This window comes from Sphaerodactylus townsendi, linkage group LG05 (genome assembly GCF_021028975.2).
Source record: "Sphaerodactylus townsendi isolate TG3544 linkage group LG05, MPM_Stown_v2.3, whole genome shotgun sequence".
NCBI classification, from domain to species: Eukaryota; Metazoa; Chordata; class Lepidosauria; order Squamata; family Sphaerodactylidae; genus Sphaerodactylus; species Sphaerodactylus townsendi.
Window position 1 is genome coordinate 66,677,785 of NC_059429.1, and position 25,363 is coordinate 66,703,147.

Here is a 25,363-nt window from a genome sequence, read left to right on the forward strand (position 1 = left end):
ATGTTGCTGTGAAACAGGCTAGCAAGGCAAAGACACGTTCCTTACAAGCCCCATCACCTTCAGGCTGGCAGGGAAAATCTGCAGGGATGGGGACTCTGAAACAGGCAGTTCTCCAAGGCACAGTCCAGTTTAGAAAATGTCTAAACTGTCCTTGCCTGTGAGGAAGGTGTCACACTGGGGTCTTGAAACTAGATCTCTCAGATTCTCATCCAACACTCTTGCCACTATGCCATGCTAGTTGTGCATGTTTGTTTTTCTGCCTGGTATTGTTTTGTGCCATTGCTAGTTCTTAAAAATTGACTTTTTAAAATTGGGTTTTTGTGCTGTTTTTTAAATTGGTTGTTGAATTGTTCTGAACATATTTTTATGTAGAAGACAGCTCAGCTATGTTTGATTAAGAGACAAGATGTAAAATTTTAAATAAAGAAATTATGCACCGATTGGTGTTGGTGGAAAATACCATCAAGTTACAGTAAAATTTATGACAACCTCTGGTGGGGTTTTCAAGGCAAGCAACGTTCAGAGGTGGTTTGCCATTGCCTGCCTCCACATTATGACCCTGGTGTTCCTTGGAGATCTCCCATCCAAATACTAGCCAAGAATGATTTTGCTTAGTTTCCGAGATCTGATGAGATCAGGCTAGCCTAGCTGTCCAGGTCAGGGTAAACACCATTAGTTTCTGTAAAATAATTTTGATTAAGTGTCAGTCTTGAGCAGAGATTTGATATCTCTTTCAAGTCGCTTACTGTTGGGAGGATTGTATCTGGGTGATTGAGATGCATTTCTACCTCATTGTAACTGCTCTTAAGCCTTCAACGCTACAAACCAAATTCTTCTAAAATATATATGTAACCAGCCTGCTATATGTTACCACTGCCATCTGGGGCATTCTTTCCTTGATCTTTACATTATGGCTTCACATGCTTTGTAGATAACTAGGCTTTTCCTTTGACACCCTGATCCCATGAGAAAGGGAGTCATATCCGTTTTCTCGTGGGGTCAGGAAGTCACACACACTTTCTCTGACTATCTGCCACCAACCTTGGGGCACCTTGACTCCGGGGACTGTTTTTCACAATTTCTTGGGAATTTGGGAGGGGGGATTTGCCAGGGATAAAAGGCAAAAACCTGGTTCACCAGAACTGGCTTTTCTGGCCTTTTGTGCTCTGACGCTTCTCAATAAACGCTTCTGATCAACTAATCGGTTCGTTTATTGGCTTGAAGTTCGAGACTTAACATTCATTTTCTCGTTTGCTCATATTCAAAAGGTAAATTGTTAAAAACAGGCTGGTAAATACATCAATTTTTCAAAAAGAAATCTCAGAAGTTGTAGCATCAAGTTCAGGTGCCTTCTTCTGCCAGGGACACACTAATGGCTTGGACTGTTTCAGCCTTGCTCCTACATCTGTAAAATAGGAAAATGATGTTCAAGATTGCTGTAAGACGTTCATCTATAAATACTGTAAATCCCTTTGGAAATTAATGGCACTTATAACTGGTAAGTACAACAGAGGAGAGTACAACAGAGTACAGTACAGTACAGAGTGGCAGTACAACAGAGGAGATAACTGGCCTGAGAAAGCAGGGTTTGCAGGTCTGCAGACTTGCAAGTAACAGCATGAGTAATATACTTTGTTTTTATAATAAAGCCATCCAGATTGGATTATTTCAAGGCCCCCATGATCATGTGTTCTGGAGGCATATCTGTATATATTTATTCCTTTCTGCATGTTATGAAATCAATTCCCTTCTTATCAACATTAATATGGGGACCACTTTGTAATATCATGATTATTTCCTACTATCTTTGTAGCCAGAGGAACAGATAATAATTATTTTGTTTTTAATATAGTTTTGATAGAGATACAATGTTAGTAGAATTTAGGTTTTATTTTGATTTTCTGTAAAGTTTTCCTTCCTGCTGTAAAATGCATCACTCCCTGAAACCATTGTCTAAGTCACAAGCTTGCTGAAACAAAAAAAATTAGGTTATGCTAAAGGTGGACCCAGAGAAACAGGATGCAGACAGTTAATGAATCAGGCAAACCCCTTTTGCATTTTTGACATAGCCCCAAGAAATTGTCACACACATCCAGGAAAAGCCCACAGCTGATGACAGAATTTATGTTAAGTAATTTCCTCCTAGTTTGGGAAAAATCACTAAAGAATAACCTAATAACGTAGCCTCACTAAATGCTGTAAAAATCTATTAACAGCCAGATACAGGGTGGAACGTCAAGGTGAATATACATAAGAAGCAGCAGGCAAACATCTACGCTATCACAGGAACAACTATTCGGAGGTGTTTCCTCACCAAAGATAAGACCTGGACTTCTCGGAAGAAGACGCTTAATGGCCCTTGATGGCCCTTAGTGGTCCTGTATTGTTATTGTATAATTCCACCTATGATGTAACCTCTGAAATTGTTATAAGAAGTTTGTATTTTTCTGTGTTCTGGGCGCCCTGCCAGGTTTGGCGTGCCTTGCCTGGTGGTCTGTAGGGGTGCATTAGCGAACCCAGTAGAGCCTCAGAAAGTGCACAGGAATGCCTGCACCATCTGTCCCCTCCTGGGCTCACACGTACGCACATCACGAGATCCCAGACATTCAGGTCACAAGATACCTGAATGTGGATTCGACCCAGACAGGAACGTTTCTCCCTGCATGTTCGCAGCCCTCCGCTGAGTCATGAATTGCGCAACTTTCTCCCACTCTCCCGCCTTCCCCAAACCCTTAATAAAGGTGCCAGGGACCCCAGCTCGGCAGATTGGTCAGATCAGCCAGACCTGCCGCTGGCCTCTCTCCACCGGTTTCCTGATATCGCTGCGTCTCGTCTCTTCATTGCGTCGTCCGTAACGACTTCAGTGGTCAGTGTGCATTGAGCCTGTGTGCCAGTGTACCCCCGAGCTGCTGCTGACTTTACTCTATACTGAATAAAACTCTGTTCGACTGCATTAAAGCTTTATTTTTTTTTCAATTTGGTCTTTGTGGCTTCAATTTCATTACTGCCCTCGCTGATTTGTTGCTGCCAGTCTGAATCATCAAAATAAACTCAATGAGTGTTGCCCTAGCAGCGGGTAACATCTTCTTGTAGACCATTAACTCTGAAGTTAATTATATTGAAGCCTGAGATGGAAAGAGTTTTACAATTTTATACTCTGATCCTGAATAAATTCATTTTCAAATAAATTCAGCTGAAAACGGTTTGTTTATAACCTGCTGTTGTCCTATCCTGTGCTTAAATGACCAATATCCATGTGCTTAGATCAGTGGTGGGATCCAAAAATTTTAATAACAGGTTCCGATGGTGGTGGGATTCAAACAGTGGGGCCACCGCACACATGCACCTCCAGTCCCTATTAGGCAGGGAGGTTGCTTTAGTAACCCCTTCTCGGGAAAAAATTAGTAACCACTTCTAGAGAAGTGGTGAGAACTGGTTGGATCCCACCTCTGGCTTAGATGCTCCTAACTCTTCATAGGCTCAAACTGTATATTTGCTTAGTATTGTTGCCTGATTTTATTTACATGGGTTTAGATTCTACTGAGTTTAATGGGTCTTACTTCTAGGTAGAAAAGAATTGTGCTCTGTACAATAAGGCTTCAGTCTTAGTGGGAGTTAGTCCCATTTGATTCACTGGGGCTTACTTTCAGATAGGAAACCATGAGACTGAACTGAGAAGCTCCTGACAACAGCACAAGCCTTTGTGGTATGGATGGGGATAGACCTTATTTATTTGTGTCTATCTTCTGTACCTACATCAATGCCTTTTTTTTTCTACAATTCTCATTATGCATAGAACAGTCTCCACTCTCATGTTCATTCTAACTTTTTCAAACCTTCATGAAACATGTACAACCAAATTGATAATGGGTGGTATTTCATAATGTTTTGCACAACTTCCAATTGCATTATTCTCTCTTTCACAGCATTAGGGATTTTTCATTTTAAGCTGTGACCTATTACACAAATGACATGTCTCACCAGCACGAACACTTTATACCAAATCAGATCAGTGGTCTGTCTAGGTCAGTACTGACATTCTAGTTTTCCAGGGTCTTGGGCTGAGGTCATATCATTTACTACATGCTTCTTTTAACTGAAGACGAGGGGGACTGAACCTGGGCCAGTGGGCTCTAGATGAGCCACAGACCCCATTCCTGTTTTATTTTCTGCTGTAACACCTGGTATAGGAAAGCAGTTTGTATTTGTATTATTATTTGTAATAATAACAATAATTGTGCTGTAAAAAGAAGATAGGCTCCCTAAATAGAATCATCACTGTGTGGAATGCTGGAGGAAAACTGAGGAAAAGAGAACTGTCCTCAAGTCTGATAATCCTCTCAAAGTAAAATTTCCCCTCCCTTTACCCTTCCAGCAAATCCCCAAACAATTAACAAATGCCAAGTATCATTAGTAGCATTTCAGTGTATTTTCTCCTGGGTTTATCATATGTTTTAAGGCATTTTCCATGCATGTCTGTCCATTCTCTTTTCATCTCAGTAGTAATAATGGAAAGTAAGCCTGTTTAGCCTTTCACCTATCCCCCCCTGTTGTGCTGGTCGGCCCACTCTTACTGATATAGGCCTTCCATACAAACAATTTACAGGTAGCTTTTTTATTCCTTTGATAGCTTCTGCCATTAAGGTCTCCATGCTGCACAGGCTGATAAATGCATCGTGATGAATTCATTTGTTTTTCATTCAGAGTGCTGCTTCGCTCGGAAAGCACACTTGTTTCAAAAATACTATTCTACTCTGTTCTAATTTCCCAGAGTCCCTAATCGTCTTCCAGGTTCTTATTGATGTAGTCACTAATAGGATTATTGGTATTAATTTGGAAATAATGCCAGCTGCATGCTTGGTGGCTATTGGCAGAAGAGATGACCTTGGAGGTCAGCTAAGCAGCACTAGAAACGCTTTGATCTAATCTATACCAAGCCAGAGCTGCCTAGTCTAACAAGGGAGGGTGGTGAGGTTCCTGGCTCCATGGGATGCTGGATTTCTTGCAGAGAGCACTGAGGACAGCATGGCGGTGGCTTTGGATGCAATGTTGGCTCGGGTGAAAGATGTCTGTAAAAGAAATGGCTTGCTCATTCTTTCGGTGTTATCTGTCATAGTGGGATGTCTTCTTGGATTCTTCCTCAGGACTAGGCGTCTCTCCCCACAGGTCAGTGACAAACAGGAAAAAAAGTCTGTAACAAAAGAGATGTTGTCACTGGGTAGAGGGCATACTTAATGAAGTCTGCCTGGTTCTAGAACTATGATTATTTTTTTTTGCATGAAAGACTCTGTTGTGTGAACTTTACAGATGTTATATAGAAATGTCTTGGATATCTCAAAACACGATCTACATGTATAAAATTTTGAATTCTGCAATGGAACAAAATGCAACAGATAAGGTGTTTGAGTTAAAAATTTTAACTGGTTCTTTTGTGAATGTTATGAATTAAACATAAACATTGTTGTCTTAGTGATATCAAGTGTAGAGTGTTCAGAAAGTTATGGGGGATAGGCTATCCATGGCTACTAGTCAAAATGGATAGTAGTAATAATCTATAACTACTCCAGTTCCAGAGGAACATTCTTATTATATTTGGTGCTGTTGAGCACAGGCAGGAGAATGTTGCTGCACCCGTTTGTGGCTTTCTAGAGGCATGTGGTTGGCACCTGTATGGACAGACTGCTGGATTGGTTGGGCCTTGGTTTGATCCAGCATGTCTTTTCTTATATATGCCTCTAAAACCATTTATTCTGGAGCAGTCCCATTGATTTCAATAAGACTCTTTTGAAAGTACTCCAGTGAAACTGACATGGTTTTCACACGTCATTCGGTTTCAATCATGTCACAGAATTTCATTACTTTACAAATCAGAAAGTTCTGATTATTGTATCTTTCTAATAAATCCATCTAATAGTGTTCTATTATCCCCAATCAGAAGGGCTGCTAATATTGGACAAAACACAGTGAAATAGCTTCCTGAATATTTTTGCTGAACAAGCATTCTTTTTAAAACACACACACAGGATCTGGCTATAAAATATGTGTTATTGTTAGCTGAGAACCCAGTTTTATTTTAAATGGTGTCATTCATACAGTACAAATAGAAAAAGGATGTGCAGTGTTTGTGTGCTCTAAGAAAGAGAAAAAACTTGTTTTGGGTTTTGTCAGAAGAATATATTTTGATGAACAGAAGCTATCCTTCAGGGATACTTGAGATATTGAGAGAAATATGAGCAAATGTTTTATATAATATGAGTAAATGTTTAATAACTTTAAAAATGCCTCTAATTGACTGAAGCCTTAATGCCTTTTTCCCCCTTAACTTCATCTAAGGCCAAATTCTTATATTAAGAGTATTTCCCATGTTAATTCCATAGTAATCATCTGATAGCATTCAGCAACAAGTTGAAGTTCAAAGTATCTAACAGTGGCATCCTAAGTAGAATTAACTCTTCCAAATTCATTGAAGAATGGTGTAGCTCTGCTTAGGATGGCACTACTAGGTTGCAGTCCTGAACACATTTACTTACTAGGCGTTGAACTCACTGAGATTTACTTATGCACACATGGTTAGAATTGCACAGTATATGTAAGACAAGCCTGTTATTACCACAGCCTCCTTTCATCCTGTTCATTTTTTATAGATTATCACCTTCCACTATCTATATCACATACAGTGAGACAAAAACTAATACTAAAGAAATCAAACTTTTTTACTATATCTTAAAGAAGATTTAACATACTTCTTTGTTTTCATAGGAAATTAGTTATTTCCAGTTTCCTGGGGAATTACTTATGAGAATGTTGAAAATGCTTATTCTACCACTGGTTGTTTCAAGGTAAGTGAATGGAAACTGCTCATAACTGGTTGCTGACTACACTGATATGTAGCTTATTTTCTTCAAATGAGTATCTGCATAGTTTGTATGCCACAGGCTAATGCCATAGTAGATTCTCAAATGATGCGTATGTATGCTTTCTCAATTGATTTTTGCCTGAAAAGATTACTGGCTTCCCATTTCGTTTTGCCAGTAAAAAGTTGTAAAAATTGTAACTGAAGAAGAGAGTTGAATCAGATTACATGTAAACACATGTGAAACTGCATGAGTAGAGATCTGGAATGGGTAAAAAGCAGATATAGAGGCACTGCTTCACTCTCTATCAAGTGATTTTTCCAAAGAGAAATGGTATAGAGGCTAAAAAATGAATTTTTTGTAACATGTAGTTATCCCATTAATGCTTTATTGCTATACTTTCAATATGCTGTGGTTTGCGCCAAGCTGTGCACGTAGTTAAAGCCTACTGTTGTACAGAAAATGGGGTTTGTCAGTATAAATAATCTCTTGTTTGGGAAAGAATAAGAATAGGCAAATAAGTTATGTAATGACTGCTGTGCGGTTGCAAAGGCAACCACGTTACCACACTCCATCTGTTGCTACATATATAATAACAGTACGTGTCACTGGTTTTATGTTTATATAATGTTACTTGACAAAATTGCTTTACAGTGTAGGGCATTCATTTATAGCTTTATAGAAAACTATCAAAAATACATAAGGCTGCATAAAAACAATAGACCAAGAGGCATATACAGTCATTTACTTCATAATTAATGAAAGTATTCAATGTTATTTTCTTTACCCAACCTGTAATCTCTAAACCTGAACAAAATCATATTTTGTATTTCAGTTGTTACATTTATAAATTACAGGTTTGTTATATCGTATGTAATTGCTAAAATCTTCTTACAAATCACTCGGATCACATGAATAATATTTTGTAACATAAATTAGCAAATTAGCATAGCAAGAAATAACATGTCTGCTTCTGAATCTACTGCTTTTCCCAATTCAAACTTTTCTTTCTTTGCATGCAGGACACACACCTGTCCTCTCCCAATAATTATCTTCTGCCCACTTAATGAAACATCTCGGTCATTAAGGATCATTAACATTATTTAGCTCCAGTCCTCTTGGGCCAAAGCCATTCCTGTTAGACTGGTTTGTGACATGTTTTAAACTTCTTCTTTTTTTGGCATTCATAAAAGATGTTAGTAATTCTAAGTTATGACACAAAAAATATCCTTTTAAAATATAAAATAATATTTGAGATAGAATGTCTGGTGTAAGGGAAGTTGGTGCTTAATCTTTTTTTTCCCAAAAGAAGATTGGAAATGTGGAATTACTAAATACTTCAGTCAAATGCGGCATTTTCCTCTGGTTAAAAGATTTTGGAGGAAATATTGGCTGAAACTGGTTTAAAGAGGAACAGTTCTTGATCTTATTGCTGCTTCTAAACTACTGACAGCACAATGCTGGGAAAATGCAGTTGGCCTGTGCATCAAAGCCTAGTGGGATGGATAATCAAAATAGTGAGGTTGACTGAGTTAAGTAAGATGAAAGAGCAAAAAATAAACAAAAAATCCACTGCTTTAAAGGATGGAAACAAGTGTTTGCAGCTCTGGGTTAGGAAATACCTGGAGATTTGGTGGCATGTGAAGAAGGTGAGGTTCTGGGAAGAAAGGGACTTCAGTGGGGTATAACTCCATAGAGTCCATCTTCCAAAGCAGCCATTTCCTCCAGGTGAACTGATCACTATCACCCAGAGATAAATTGTAATCCCAGGAGATTGCCAGCCACCACCTGGAGGTTAGAACAAGCTAGTAATTGCACAGCAATAGCAGTCACGTATTTGCCTAGGGACAGGGGGTACCCTCTGTCCCTGGGTGCAACTGATCTGGTCATGTGGGGGGTACAAAATCGGGCCCCCACATGACCAGGAAGACGGCAAGGAAGCAAGAAGTCCTGCTGCCTTGTTGTCTTCTGGTGCCCTCAGCCCTGCCCATGTCGTCATCAAAATGGGCGGGGCCAAGGAAACCAGAGGACCTCCTCAAGCCTTGCCCCCTCCTGGCTGCCAGCTCTCCCCCCAAACCCCACCCCCACTTCCGTGTGCCAGTTCCAAGCCAGCAGCTGGCAGTCCCTTCTGCCCTCCCCTCTGGGGAGGACAGAAGCAACTGGAAGGCTCCATGCTGGGGCCTTTGCTTTGATAAGCTGGGGGCATGGCCCTGCCCATTGGGGGCATGGCCCCACCCCCAAGCTTATAAAAGCAAAAGGCTTATAAAAGGACCCCAGAAAGGGAAGAAGCTGTGGAGATTTCCGGAAAGGGAAACAGGAAATAGTGGAGGGAGGAGAATATGTGTTGGCCTCTGCAAGTCTTTGCAGGTTCCCACTTGTTCAGTAGAAATCCCATTAAAAAGTTTTCAGTATTCCATAAGAACATAAGAACAAGCCTGCTGGATCAGACCAGAGTCCATCTAGTCCAGCTCTCTGCTACTCGCAGTGGCCCACCAGGTGCCTTTGGGAGCTCACATGGCCTGCTGCTGCTGCTGCTGCCGAATCTCATGCAAGAATCTCCCAAATCTCATGCAAGTTTTCTACTCAAAGAGAGGGGAGCAAGAGACCAAAGAGGAGTGCAAGAATGAAGCAAGAACTATAGTTATCTACCCATGCAGGTCCAGAGGGGTCTAATCAGAGGCATATGGAAGGCAAATTGCGCCTGGAGACTAGGTCTCCCAGTGGCTCTCCCCCACTCAGGAGTGAAGCTGAGCCCAGATCCTGGTCTACCAAGAGACCAGAGAGAAAGCCTCCAGCAACATGCTTTTAAGAGACCGGGGTGGGACAGGGCCACACCCATTATAGGGCCACACTTCCACCTACTAGGTCAGGAAACATGGTACCCCTGTTCAATGAAAATCTGGCCCTTTAGCAGGCCTAGTCCAGCCTCTCAACTATCTTTTCAAGTTATGGTGAGCATATTTCAACCACATACTCATGAGCCTTTGCTAAGTATGCAAATTATGAGCCTTTGCTATCCCCATGTCATTATGTCGGTAGGCCTCTGGGTCTAATCCTTTGGGGCTATTCAGGTGTGGGGGGCAGTCTTGGGCCGATCAGTCATGTAGGGTTCCAACTTAGAAAATATCTGGAGATTTGTGAGAGCAGGGGAGCTTGAGGAGGGTGGAGTTGTCAACTTTCAGATGACCCCTTGAGATTATGATTAGTTCCCCTGGATGAAATGTCTGCTTTGGAGGATGGTTTCTGTGGTTGAGGTCCTGTTTAGGTCCCTCCTCTCCCCAAGCCCAGTCCTCCCCAGGCTCCTCCTCCAAAATCTCCAAGTATTTCCCAACCCAGACCTGGGAAATTTAGTATAATACAAAAGTATAATACGCCACTCTCTGAAGCCCCTTTTTCCAAGACCAGTGAAGGACTGAGATCCTGGAGGAGTGAGCCTTCTCAAGGTGAAACTCAGGGGAGTGAGCTTTTTCAAGATTTTGTCTTCTCTCACTTAGGTCTTGGTCATGCATACTTGGTCCACATCTTGCACTGCAAAATCATTTTGCAGCATTGCAGTCTTATTATTTATAGGGCTGTAATCAAAGGCAGAGCGAGGGGGAACTCACTCTCCTCTGGACCCGTTCCAGCTCCTCAATATCCTTCTTGAATTGTGGTATCCAGAAATGGACACAATATTCCAGGTGAGGTCTGACCAATGCAGAATAGAGTGGTACTATTACATTCCTTATCTAGACACTATACTCCTGTAGATGCAGTCCAGAATTGCATTGGCGTTCTTGGCTGCTGCTTCACACTGCTGACTCATGTTCAATTTGTGGTCTACTAAAACTCCTAGATCCCTTACACATGTACTGTTATCAGACTTGGTGTCATCCATCCTATGTCTGTGCATTTCATGTTTTCTGCCTAAGTTTAGTATCTTACATTTATCTCTGTTGAAATTCATTTTGTTAGTTTGGCCCAGCTCTCTAATCTGTCCAGATAATTTTGAATTCTGACCCTGTCCTCTGGGGTATCAGCTACCCCTACTAATTTGGTGTCATCTGCAGATTTGATTAGCATGCCCTCTATTCCATCATCCGTTGATAAAAAATCTTGAATAGCACTGGGCCCAGAACAGGACCCTGTGGCACGCCAGCCCCAGCCCACGAGGGGAAGGGCTGTGGCTCAGTGGTAGAGCCTCTGGTTGGCACACAGAAGGTCCCAGGTTCCACCCCCAGTATCTCCTGTGAAAAGGACTAGGCAGAAGGGGATGGGGATGGGAAAGACCTTTCTCCACCCGGGAGCCACTAGTCACTTCTCTCCAGGATGAAGATGAGCCATGAGCACCCTTTGGGTTTGGTCAGTCAACCAATTATAAATTCATCTAACAGTAACTTTGTCTAGCCCGGATTTTACTAGCTTACTTACAAGAATATCATGGGGCACCTTGTCAAAGGCCTTACTGAAAGCAAGGTATGCTACATCCTCAGCATTGTTGACTCAGTTCGTCAAACTCAATTCTTGAAAATTCTTGCTCCGGTCTTGGTACCTGTGGTACAAAGTGAACTTTCCTCAGTGAACATAGATGCAAGCAATTCATTTAGCTTTTCTGCCATCTCTACACCTTCCTGGAGCATTTTTTCTTGGTTATTCAAAGGCCCAACTGTCCTTTTAGTCAGATTCCATCTCTGGATATATGTGAAGAAATGCTTATGGTTTATCTTGAATCTTGTAGCCCCGCATATCATAAGAACATAAGAACAAGCCAGCTGGATCAGACCAGAGTCCATCTAGTCCAGCCCTCTGCTACTCGCAGTGGCCCACCAGGTGCCTTTGGGAGCTCACATGCAGGATGTGAAAGCAATGGCCTTCTGCGGCTGTTGCTCCTGATCACCTGGTCTAGCAAGGGTTTGTTCATCAGGAGCTGTTGACATACCAGTGCAATATGGCAAGTGTGCAAAATATCTTTCTACATTAACCACCTTGTTATACTGCAGAACATTCTCCTTAGCCAGACTGAACTCCTTTCCTTCATAGTGATGACTGGAAGATTACATCATTTTCCATTATCTGATTGGATTTGCCCTTGTGATATGCTACTTTACACAGTACCACATATCATTTTGCACTGCTGTTTACATAAAGAAACTCATGCTCACATTCTTGGCCCCCTAATTGCTAAAATGAAGCATAATACAGACAAGTCATTTATACAATTTCTCCTAACCAACAAGAATGAGGAGATCACTGTAATGGTGGCACCTTATCTGGCTATCCTGACAGAGAGATCCCACTGGGAATACTTCAGAAATAACAAATGACCGATAATATGTAGACCAACTGTCCAGTCAACTGCTCTCTGAATTGTGGCATTGTTATAAAATTATAACTACAAAATGAGCCAGTCTTTTAAATGTAAGGTAATCAGAAGTGATTCCTTTTTATTTCAAGACTAGCGGGCCTGGCCACGCGTTGCTGTGCCTCAGTCTGGTGAAGTGGAAAAGAAAGAAAAGGGGAAGTGAACGGTTTGAACATGTGTCATTGCACAATGCTTGCAAGGGAGGGCAAGGGAGGGGAGGGGCAAGTTCCCCTGCATGGCACCCCACCCCGTCCCTCCCTAACGTTCCCCTTCCTCCGCTAGGGTGGGTGGGCCATGTCCAGATGGTGGGCTCCATCTTTTTCACTCCAGATGGCAGTGGTTTTCAAGGAAGGCATGGTTGTTTCCCTTGTATCAGAGGGTGTTGCTTTGACGGCCAGCAGATGGTGCTGTTGCGGAACAGAACTGTGGTTCCAACTGTCACAGGTGTGGCATGTACACAATAACTGGCATCGCGCCACAACAGGAGGTGTGGAAACAGGTAAAAAATGGAAACCTGGTCGCATGCGTAAAAGTTTAATGCAAGCAGTGAAAATTTCCAAGCAATCGGTCCAGTAGTTTGGGAGATTACACCTGTCAAAGCAGAAAAATGCGCTTTGATAGATTTATATATATGCTACTAGCAGAGGGGCCTCGCCAATGCTGTTGCCGTGGCTTGTGGTGAAATGGGAAAGGACCAGTAGCAGCAAATCAATTGCAGAGGCTTAAAGCCCGGCAGTACTGCGTGCTCATGCAAACAGCGCAGAGCTCCCTGATACTGTCGAAGGTAGATGTCATTGATGTGTGTGCCCTCATTCCTTGGGGGGGGGGGGAATGGAAAGGCATCCCTCCCACACATCTAGGCTGGCTGGTCATGATCCTTTACCGGGGAGGGGCGCGATGCAGCCATTCAAAGTATGTCACGGTTGCTGTACCGAGCTTACTCCTGAGTAATGCGTGCCTGGTTTTCTTAACTGTAACCGCAGTATTCAGGGAATCTAGGGTGCCTGGCCCCTCCCTCCCGTCCCTTGCATGTCAGCCTCTCTCTCTCTCCTCCCTCCTCCCTCACTTTCTCTTCCCTTGTATGCCACCCTTCCCCCTCCGCGCCTTCCCCTCTTTTCTCTCCCTGGCTTTTGGGGTGGGCGGGTCACATCAAGATGCTGGCCCCTTGCCTCCCTCTCCCTTGCAATATTTTGCCCTCACTGTCTCCCCCCCTCTCTCTCTACTCACTTCTCTTCCCTTGCATGCCTCCCCCTCCGTCCCTTTCCTCTCCCTCCCTCTCTTCCCTTGCATGCCACCCCTCCCTCCCTCCCTCTCTCTCCCTTCCCTCTCCCTTGTGTGTATGTGTGTGTGTGTGTGTTTCACTTCCACTCGAGTTACTGCCTATGTATTGTTTTCACTGCTCATATCTGGCCATCTGAGTGAACATTCTAAGCAGCACGAACATTCTAAGAGTGACAGTTACACATAGGCAGCTGCATGTCCTTCACCAGGGAGTGCCAGGAAAAAGCTTTTTACCTGGGCCAGGTGTGAAATTTCAGGTATGTGAACATCTACAAACACTCTCACCTGGCTGACTATAGTGGCTGGGAATTTTCAGAGGAATTGGCCAAGCAGTTACTGAGTTATACTATCATCAACAAAAACACTGTTAGCTTTTTATATATATAGATGTATATAGATATGTCATTAAAGGATTCTGATCCTGATGCTTACAGGAGGCCACTGCTCAGTAGTTCGGTTGTTTTTGCTTGTGTAATTTTTGTTTTGCCAGACCTTACACGCCCGTCGGTTCACTTAACTGGGCAAACCTTTCACTAAAAAACCCCAAAACACCTTTTTGCCTCTTGTGACTTCCTTGACTTGGGTTATTAACCATGCAGTTATATTTTTAGATTTGGTAGTACTTATCCTAACCTGGGGGATGCATTCTGTGTGGGTTTCAGGTGGTGTGGTTTTAAATAGCTTACAGGGATCTGGCTCTTGAGTTTCCCTTTCTGCTTCCTTCTTAACTTGTCGCCTCACTTTCATAAAGCTCCTCTTTTGAAATCAAATGTGACTTGTACATTAATATTTACTCCACACTTTCCTTGCCGCAGCTTCCCGGTGGCCACCATCCCTTCCCCAGGTATCATCTGAGGGCTTTTTCTAAGTTTTTTTAAATTGGTAATTGACATGCCACTGTAGCATTGTTTTAATCACTAGCTCTTCTGAATCCCCAATTATTAATTTTTTAAAAAAATCTCTAGACCCTTCTGCTACTATAGAGGTAAAAAAAATATCACCCATTACCACACCATTTTAAAATGATAGGTTCCATTCACTGTCTTAAGCCCCAGCTTCCTCTAGCCTCTGATTATTTTTGCCTGAGGTCAGGTTATTATGCCAACCTGTAGGCCATCTGTTCCTACTGCTCTAATGCATTTGCTGCTGAATAATTTGGAATTTTCGATAAGATTGTGCTAGAGCTAAATCAAACCCAGAAATAAATCATAACTTATTAAGCTTCTGTTTTATTATATGCATTCTAGAGATAGTTAACTAGAAATTCACCCATGAAATTGATTCAGGGCAGAGGCAATTGAAGTATATTTTGGCAGAAGTATAAATTGTTATCCCATATATTCCAGAGTTCCTGCAGTGTTCATGCTGTTCCCCTCCACATATGCATTGCTCCTCTTATTGACTTTTTTGCTAATACAGAAAGAAAGTGTAGAAAGTTTCCTGAGCTAAAACAGCTCCAGCGTATTACTGTTTATCCTACTGGTGAAACCTGTGTGTAGCCAATGGACTGTTTCACCAATGGACTGTTTCAGGTTGGATGGGTTTGACATCCTTTGTCACATTTCCATGGTCCCAGTGCAAGCTGGAATTTTGTATACTGAGTTCTGAGTGGAGAACTTAGAAGACACATCTAACTGAAAGTCCTTGTGGTATACCCAAGAAGGGTTTAAGGATAATACAGTGTACCGTTAGACCATCTCACTATCGGTTTTCTGATTTTGAAAAATTGTACTTCTTAATTCCATATTTTTAATTCATATAAGTTTCATTTTTTAAAAAAATGAACAAATACATGTTTCCACAGAAGACTCCAAGTTTGGACAGTAACGTGAAGACAGCTGCATCTGGCCTTTTATTGGCTGATTCAAATTCTATATAGCTAAGTACAGAACAATCTCTTTTACAACGGATTCCTCTTCATAATGCTGCTGGATTTTTTATAATCCTCTGTCTTTCTGCTCAGATCCCCTATTGGGAATCCCCATTCCTATATTATAAAGTCTTGTTTAATTTGGAAAACTATCAGTTCATCTCTTGCTGGGTTTTTTTTCTGCTTCAACAATTTTGGATAGGTTTCCAATTATCTGTACATTGGAAAATTACAGAGCAAGAACATGAATAGAAATGGGTTTCGCTTGTGTTAGTCATGAGATTGAGTTGCTTCTTTCATGGAACTATCTGCAAAGAACAACTTGTTTTGTTTTACCAGTATTAAAAGCTGATATCAAGTACCCAGTTATTATCAAGGTGACATATTTGATTAGTGCCATTTTATTAACAAGAGGAAGGTTTTATGCATTGTTCATCAAAAACTATCTATAAATAGCCTCATGCAGGCTTCAGAGGCGGGAGGAATGTGTCTTATAAAGCAATGTGCAAAATGGCCCTTTGTTCTCTTTCTCCTAAATAAATAGAATTTAGCAATGGTTCTCCACATGAGAAAGTTAAGTGGAAAGAACTGCAGGGCAGAGAATCTCAGGTAACCCTGCCTCTCCAATGCATTTCCCAGTAGGATACATGGAATCAGAAACATACTTCAAGTACACAAGTTAGTTTTATAGCTACATTGTGTTTTGTGAAGTAGCTCTGACAATAGTGTATGATACACAGAAATAAAATACATCTTTTGGGTTTTATCTTATTTTCTGGGAAACGTTAGAAAATCGACTTTGCCATAAAAGCTAAAGAGCAGCATGGCTGATAAAATTCATAGGCCCAAACTAGTATTTCTGTTGTGCCGAACAACTATCATGTTACATCTAATCATTTCTAGTGTTGTTGGCAGAGGGGAACCTCAGTGGGCAGTCTTGTTTGGGAGTAGCTTTCTGTATCAAACAGTTATGAAATGAGGACATGACTGAATGAATGAAAACAAACATTGGTCTTGTAGCAATTGCTGCTGGTTAATACTTGACCATTACTTCTTGACAGGATTAATGCCTTTCTAATCACACTAATCTCCTTTGACAACTTTATCCATAATCCATCTATTTCAAAGCAATATCCAGATGGCTTCTGATGGGGGAGGAAGAGACCAAGTTAGAGAGACATGAGATGAATGGGTTTTTCTTTTCCAGGGTTGTGGCATTTGAGGCTTACACCATTCAGAAAGACACACTGTTACTGAAACAGAATGTTAGGCAGAAAACATAATTGGACTTAGAAGGAACCGAAATGACTTGAATCCAAGTTGCATAGCTTAGCCGATTTGGGAATCTATTGGCCAATATTATTCAGAAAAGTGATAACAGTACAAATGTAGCAACACTGCCTTCATTCATAAGTTCTAGAAAATGGTTTCAGTTCAGATTATCACCTGGCAGCTGACTAAGGCTTTGGACCCACTAGAGTATTTCTGTAGAACACAATTTTCTTGCCTTCCCCCTTCCTTCCGCAAATTACACCCCCCTCCCATGCTGATCCTAGTGGACAGTGAACCTCTGGTGTATCCAAACCTCACATTGCAATCCTCTCCAGAGTCACTCAATTCTAAGTCAATTGTAGACAATGGCCTTAGACTGGAATTAGGGATGTCAGCCTCCAGGTGGGACTTAGATATCCCCCGGCATAACAGCTAATCTCCAGATGACAGAAATTAGTTCCCCTGAAGAAAATAGATTCTGTGGAGGGTGGACTCTATGGTATTGTATCCCACTGTGGTCCCCGTCCTCCTCAGGCTCCATCCCCAAATCTCTAAAAGTTTCACAACCTGGATCTGGCAACCTTACCTCTCCATCCGCCAACAGTGACTAAGGGAGATCTGGCAAGCCTAACTGGAATAATTCTTCATGGAATTGCACTGTAAATCTACTAGCTAACTTGTCTGCTTACTCAATGGAGCACAAGTACATTCTTCTTTGTCTCTATATTACCTGTTTGTTAGAATTACTAACCAACTTTTACTAACCAACGATCAGAGCAGCAGGTCTTTGTTAAAATCTAGTGCATTTGTGAGTTTGGCTGTGTGTCCATAAATGCTTGAAGTGAATAAGCAACCTTTGATTTTTATAACACAATACATTCCTCCCTTGTTAGTTATTATAAGCCTCCTTTCTCCAGTGTAAGACATTTATATGGTATGTATCTTGTCTTCGGTTTTCTTGTGTTCTTTCCTGTTCCCAAAGTATAGTGAGTTGTTCTCAGATTCACTCTTATTATTTGTAGTATTTGGAATGAGATTAGCAGCATGTAGTCCCAGCTAGACTTTCTACCCCATCAGCAGGTACCCCTAATGAACTGTTTCTCCACAATTAATTACTTTTGTCAACTTTCTCAACGCAACACCAGCCTACTCACAACATTATCTAGTGGCTGGGTAATCTTATTACAGATGATGATCTTATTAATGAACATACTCCAAAGACAGGGCAATCTCATTATTAGACCCCTCCAGGATTTGTTACCTTGGATGCTAACAGTAGGCCATACTCCAGTTCGTAATTTGGCATCAACTGTAACTGAACTGCTACAGATAATGGAAAGGTGTAGCAGGTATCATAGTATCAATTTCTGACACACCACTCAATCTCCATTTTGCCCCATTTTACCTTTCTTTACAAATAATGGACCAAATCCAACCAAAGGCATGTGGTTGGATGCCCAATGACTTCAACAGGAAGCAGTTAAGGTTTTGTGTTCCCTTTCCATAACAGCAATATCTTCCCTGGGACTAGAAGTACAATAGCTTGCTAGGCAGAACTATGTGTAAAGTGTGACATGTTTTTGTGAGCTTTCATCCAGATCCATATAATAAAAATACACTTGTTGGCAGATAAAGGAACAGTTCATTACTTCTATATTATTAGATTTGCAGAATCACATTAGGTTCTACCATGTTCATATCCTGCAATAGGGTTTTTAAGTGACTAGGAAAAAAACTAGGCTGCCCTGCTCTTGTGGAGTTAACAGAAACATGAGATTCACTGATCAGCTAGTGATTAGTATAGATAGAGAGAAGTATTACAGTCTGCTAATTACAAGCTTCCATGGAAAGACAGGCATGGTAGCTACACTAGCTACACTAGCAATCAATGCAGAGAACATCTGTCAAATTATTTGATGGTGGATTCCGCACAGCATAAATATAATAGCTTTAGGACATTATAAAAAGATCTTCAGCATTTTGCATTGCCAGCCAAAACAGATTTTTCCTCCCGCCTGCTGCACACAGCTCTTCTCAGTTTCACTATTTTGGCCACCATTTTGTATACTACTGCACAGATGCTCCTGCCTCCACCATTTGGTGAAGGTTTTCAATGGAAGGTTTTCCTCTGCTTGCAGCTCATCCATGTGCAATTTTGCTGTGAAAAGTAGGTGAATAAAGTGTGTTTTGCATAGCAGTCTCATGCACATTCCCCCCCTTTTTTGTTTGTTTTGAGGAGAATGTCACAAATGACACAAATGTGACACAAATATGCACATACTACAGCTTCTCTAATTGTGTCACCATAGCTTTGCAGACATCCCTCTCAAAACTACAACAAAAAAGGAAAAATGACACAGAATTGCTAGGCAAAACAAACTTTAATCATCTACTTTTACAGCAAAATTGCATGTGGATGAGCTGCAAACAGAGCAAACCTCCATGGGGAATCTTCATGGGGAATCTGCTGCAGCACACAAAAATGACAGGTGCAAGTGATGAAAATGAAAGTAAGAGGTTTGGACAACAGAAATAAAGCATTTCCTGCCTGCTTTGTGTTCACTCAGCAGGCAGAAAATGTCTTCAACCCGGGTTGGAGGGGGGCGGGATCATTAGTTTAGTGATTTTTGAAAAACCTGGGTTGAAAGAAATAAAATGGCCTTAAGTTGTTTTGGGGAAGAGAGCTGTGTGAAGTTCTTCCTCAAAATGCTTTTTATAACATCCTAAAGACATTATATTTATGCTGTGCAGAATCCACCTCTGTGTCTTAGCAGTATTTGCATAGACTGTTTCACAGCAGCAGTATATATTTGTCCTTGTTTGAAATTACAGCTCTTTTCCTGTTCCAGTTTTGTTATTTTATGTCCAGTGGTCAGGCTTTAGAAACACCGGCACATTTTTATGTGTGCGCTGCTAGTTAGAAGCATCAGAAAAACGAAATGCAAGTCATATTGATAAGTCATTAACATAAAAGGCCCTTTAATCTAAAATAAAAGGACTTTGTTCAGGGATGCTGCACTGCAATTAGGTCAATATCTAAACCAATATAACTTCATAGATTCTAAACAAGCCTTAGGCTGGCATGTAATAAAAAATGTAAAATGCAGCAGTGGATCACAAAGAGCAGCAGCATTAGTAGGTTTACTGCTTATTTTTGTTTTGTTCTTGGCAGCTCAATATGAGTGAGAGTCCTCACTGAAATCAAAGTAAGAAACAGGATTTTACACAAAATCTTAGTTGCAATTTATCTCACTGTCAGCAGGTTAAGTTATGTCCTTAGAGTTTTCTGGGAATGGTTACAATAACTTTGTTAGAAATTCCTCTTTGCAGAAACATTCTAATTGCTTTATCAGTTTGCTTCTACACTCTTGCTTCTACTTTTTGTCATCTTTTTTTCTAATTTACCAGGAAACCATAAATTATTTACCACATTGAGCTAAACAATGATTTGCCTCTATCTAAGGAGGAATTTAATTTTTGTTTTCCTGTAATTTGAAAGTATAGGTAATAATGATCAGTAAGTTGACCACTATTAGTCATCCAATACCTTGGATAAAATGGGAAGGGCTTCTAGGACAGAGAGCAAGGCCAAAATACAGTGAAGTTTTTTTAAAAAATCTAGCATTTTATTTTAGTCTCCTCACCCCACTTCCACCCTCCCCAAATATACTGAACTGAAAGCAAAACCTACGGGATTAGGGATTGGCAAGCAGAAAAGCAGTGCATTTTCTTAATTAATTTACTGCATGTCAGGAACCTAAATGCTAAATCCCACCACTATATTTTCACCAAATCTATAATAAAGGTTAAGCTGCACTCCAGCATCACATTTAGATGACTTTATCAAGTAGCAGTTGCCACCTCAGAGCTGAGAAATTCCTGGAGATTTTTTTTTTTGGTGGGGGGATACTAATGAGTGTGGGGTTAGGGAAGGGAGGGACTTCAGCAGAGTATATATACCAAAGCAGGCATTTTCTCAAGGGGAACTGATATCTGTTGGCTGGAAACCAGTTGTAATTCAATCCACCACCTGGAGGTTAGCAACCCTAGCAGTCACTATGTCCTGGAAAAAATTTTGGTATCCTATTAATTCCTGTTTGTTTGCCCTGTTATTGTACTGTCAGAGGCTTTCATGGCCAGAATCAACTGGCTGTTGTGGGTCTTCTGTGCTGTGTGGCCATGGTCTGATAGTTTTTGCTTCCAACATTTCACCCATAACTATGGCTGGCATCTTCAGAGACATGTTACACTGAGATGTACTTTTTACAGGTGAAACGTCAGGAGCAAAAACTACCAGATCACAGCCACACAGTCTGAAACATCCTACCCTGTTTCCCCAAATATAAGACATCCCCTAAAAATAAGACATAGTAGAGGTTTTGCTGAAGTGCGAAATATGAGGCATCCCCGGAAAGTAAGACATAGCAAAGTTTTTGTTTGGAAGCATGCCTGACGAACAGAAAAAAGAAAAATAAGACATCCCCTGAAAATAAGACATAGCGCATCTTTGGGAGCAAAAATTAATATAAGACACTGTCTTATATTCGGGGAAACATGGTATTATTGTTAACAAACTGTGCTGAAAGCATTTTGAGAGCACCTGCAGTTTATAAGATTTTATTTCTTTCCTCTGGAAAATCCTATTTCTGGTATAAATAGTCAGGAAAGAAGGCAGATGAGGGTTTGTGTGTGTGTGTGTGTTATTAAAGCATTGGAGTCCTGTGAACATCCCACCGTTTTCAGGCTATTACACACACTGACACACACACACACTGTTGGAAGGAAGAGACAGACTGACAGAAAGACAAAAAGAAAGACATAGTGGACAGGCAAAAAGACAGACCGAAAGAAAGCCCTACCCTGTACAGCCCTTGAAGCTCTGGTAGATGGCTGAGGCCAGTGCACACATACAGAATGAGCTGCGGGGCATCTTCAGAGGTGTATTACAGAGGGAAGTCTGTTACACACATGGACACAGTGGGTAACAGACTTCCCTCTTTGATACACCTCTGAAGATGCCAGCCACAGATGCAGGCAAAATGTTAGGAACAAGATCCACCAGACCACAGCCACACAGCCCGGAAAACCTACCACAACCAGTTGAATCCAGCCATGAATACAATACAATTCGACAATACACTGGTGGGGCAAGTTCTTTTAAGGCGACTGTTTCACCCTCCCTAACCCAGGTCTTGGTCATGCAAGCCAGGTCCACATTCTGTGCTACAAGGTAATCTTGCAGTGTTTTGGTCTTATTATTGATGGATCTGGCATTACACAACACTAGTGTCAAAGAAGTGTATAATTTCCTAGGCCTACCACCCTAATGTTTCTGAATGTGATGAAGGTCAGAAGGTGATCAAGTCTTACTATATCTCAGCCGCCTTTTCTCATCTGGCCTTCTCCCACCACTACCTCTGCCCTGGCCTACAATCACGGGAATCCCCAGTCTCATACCAGCCTCCCTCCCTCAGATGGAAATGTAATGATGTCAGGGTCAGAGCGAGGGGGAAATGTGCCCAGAGCACGCATGCTCCCTGCGCCCCGCCACACCCCTGCTCTCTCCCACCCCAGAATACACCCCAGAATGGCCCAGAATGCCCCTGCCACACCCTCACCATGCCCCATCATGTTCACGTACTCCCCTGCCCCCTTGGCACTATGCCACTGAATGTTGTACAGTTCATACTCAAAAGCAGTCATTTTTCAGGGGAACTGATCTCTGTTCTCTGGAGTTTATTTATAATTCCAGAAGCTTGCAACCCTACATAATACAGAGAACCTATTTTTATCTTTGTTTACCAAAGATACATACCTGGCTACAAATAAGTATGCAAAGTAATTTCAGAAGCCCATATGCATGCAGTACATGTCAGGACTCTTTGCTGCTTTCTGTATAGGGAGTGGACAAATTATGTATGTGTAGCTATTCTTCTCTCTAGCCATAGTGGGGATTTTTGTTTTGTTACTCTTATCTTTAATTTAGATTGTTCCTATGTGCAAGTATATTAACTTGTAAGTAGATTTGCTGTGTCAAGGTAGCATTTGATGACGGAATATTTTTAGGGCTGGAGCAATTGTTAGGATCTTTGATTGATCATCTTTATTCTCTGCAATGCAAGTACAATATGGGCAAACCACATCCATTATGAAGGATGTCTGCCTGTTCCAAATATATCATTTCACTTCAGAATAGACTGATGAGACAAAAGTATCAGGCATCCTAAACCTGGGTATTTTAAAGGGGACAACTGTGTTTGAAACATATGTGCACCCATTATAATCTATGCAATATATGTATATTTTTGAATCTCTAACCACTTCACACAGCTTTGCTGGAAAAGAAGTCTTCCTTTGGTTATCCTTTTTGTAGGAAAGAAATATCAAAACTCTACAGAGAAGATAGCTCTGTGCCATCTCTTGTTGTCTTGTGGACTTTAGTGATAAGTATTATTCAACGAGCATGTGGCAAAGGTTATATTTTATCTTGTCTTTCTTTCCAACAGCTTAATGTCTGGGCTAGCAGCTCTGGATGCTAAGACCTCTAGTCGATTAGGCATCATCACAGTCACTTACTATCTTTGGACCACTTTTGTGGCTGTTGTTGTGGGAATCATTATGGTCTCCATTATTCATCCTGGTGGGGCAGCCCAGAAAGAGAACACTGAGGAAAGCGGGAAGCCAATAATGAGCTCTGCAGATGCACTGCTGGACTTAATTCGGTAACTACATTTATTCTTACTGATTTGGTTAAAAGGAAAAGCTTTATCCATTCTGTAACTTTGTAAAGAGTGACAGTATTTTAAGATACATTTTGAAATCAGTGAGCACCTCTGATAGTAAGTGTGGTCCAGGAGGTCCATGTGTGATCCAGGGTCCATGTCTGACTTTGTGGTTCCAGCTGAAATCCAGGGTCCGCAAAGGGGTTGACTGCACCTTGTTCCACTTCCTCCTCTCTTCCCAAAGCCTTCCCTAGACTCTCCTTCACAGCCCAAAGAAGACCTGGAACCTCCTTCCTAGCCCCTTATATGAGCTAAGCTTAACTACGTGCATGCCTGTCAGCCTTCCTTGACCTCCAACATCCTTTCCCCTTTGCGTGATAACCTGGCTGGTCTGGCTGTGGGTGCTTAGTGATCTATAGAAGCTATGCGTTGCTTCGCCTGGCAGTGTCAGCCCTCTTGCCATGGGGGCAACCATTAGAGCAGTTGACAGCCTGAGGGGTGGATTTGGGGTCATGGCCACCTGCCTCAGCCCAGGATAGTCCTGCAGAAGGCCTGATCTTGGACAAGTACTCAATTATACAATGTTCTGGTCTTGGGTAAGCAGTAATCAGATATTCAATAAATAAGAAACAAAATCCTAAAATGTTAATGGGGACAGACTGTGCAAATGATCTGCATGACTGGTTAAGGCAGAATACAAAGACTTGCTTTTGGAAAGATCACATCACATCCCATTCCATACTCTACCACAGTAGTGTAAGAACCTGTTCCTTGAGGTTAGGTCTCTTGCTGCTTTTATAACATATGTACAGAAAAACTGTCTCAAGTCACCATTGCCTACCCTCTTCTAAAATTTTAGATGTCTAGTGCTAGATCTTTCATGTTTTTAAACCACATAAGTCTCTTTGCAGCTGAGAGTTGTGAATCTGAAAGGCTAGGATCCAAAGACTCCATCTCCACTTTTAAAGAAACATAAATCTGTAGATGTATACTATTTATCAGGATTAATGGCTAAATCATAAAAGGCATCTGATAGTACAGACAGCTGCATTTGTAGGAGAGAAAGAACAAGATCCCATAAATTGGCATGGCTTTCCCAGTGTGCCCCTACATCTCGGACTCCATCAGCTTCCAAGCCAGCCACTATAGATCAAGAGATGGCAAGTACAGAGTCCCATTATATATAACTGGGTGTCCTATTATATATAACTGTGTATACATTTAAATCTGCTTAATAAGTTCTTCATAGGTGCCTTCACTGACTTCTCCTTTCCAGTTTTGTTCAGTTGCTTCTGCAGCAGAAGTTTGCAGGCAGTTTAGTGCTACCCATGCATGCATTTGAGAGAGTACCAACTTTCCTTTTTCAAGGTTTACTGTGTAGTGAATGGAGTGGGGGGGGGGAGGTGTCTTATGGCTTTTAGCCTTTAAACCTTGAAGTGGTCTGAAGACACCTTTCTCACAGTTTACAGCAAAGCTTTCTGGGCCTTTCTGTGAGCCCATAGGAAGAAGAGTTGGTTTTTATACCCTGCTTTTCTCTACCTTAAAGGAGTCTCAAAGCATCTTACAATTACCTTCCCTTCTCCACAGCAAGCACCTTGTGAGGTAGGCAGGGCTCAGACAGTTCTGAGAGAGCTGTGACTGCCCCAAGGTCACCCAGCAGGCTTCATGTGGAGGAGTGGAGAAACAAATTGAGTTTACCAGATTAGAGTCTGTCACTGATCTGGAAGAGTGAGGAATCAAACCTGGTTCTCCAGGTTAGAGTCTGCAACTCTTAACCACTATGGAGGATACAAAAGTAGTGAAAAATTGCATTATGTATGTTCAGAAAAACTTCCAAGCAAAAAGTGAAGATTCACATCCATTCCCTCCAAATACGTCTAAGCTATTTTGCTGATACCTAGCAGCTGTCAGTCCTTCTTCCCACTGCATTTACTACAGTCCAATGGAATAGCAACAAGAGCAATTCAGACAGTAAAGATGTCACTTCCAGTTTTGTGCTGGAATTGGCATTATTCACCAGGGT

The 25,363-nt window shown here is 41.5% G+C and overlaps 1 protein-coding gene across 1 annotated transcript in view; it reads left to right on the forward strand.

Annotated features, from left to right (window-relative positions):
* The first annotated feature begins 4,956 nt into the window (after positions 1-4,956).
* The window catches only part of SLC1A7 (solute carrier family 1 member 7), a 69,835-nt gene continuing 49,428 nt past the window's right edge, over positions 4,957-25,363 (forward strand). Inside the window, exons 1-3 of the mRNA XM_048497722.1 lie at positions 4,957-5,166; positions 6,760-6,839; positions 23,125-23,340. Coding sequence (XP_048353679.1) covers positions 5,026-5,166; positions 6,760-6,839; positions 23,125-23,340 — 437 coding nt within the window. The 5' untranslated portion in view covers positions 4,957-5,025. The remainder of the gene's footprint in view (positions 5,167-6,759; positions 6,840-23,124; positions 23,341-25,363) is intronic.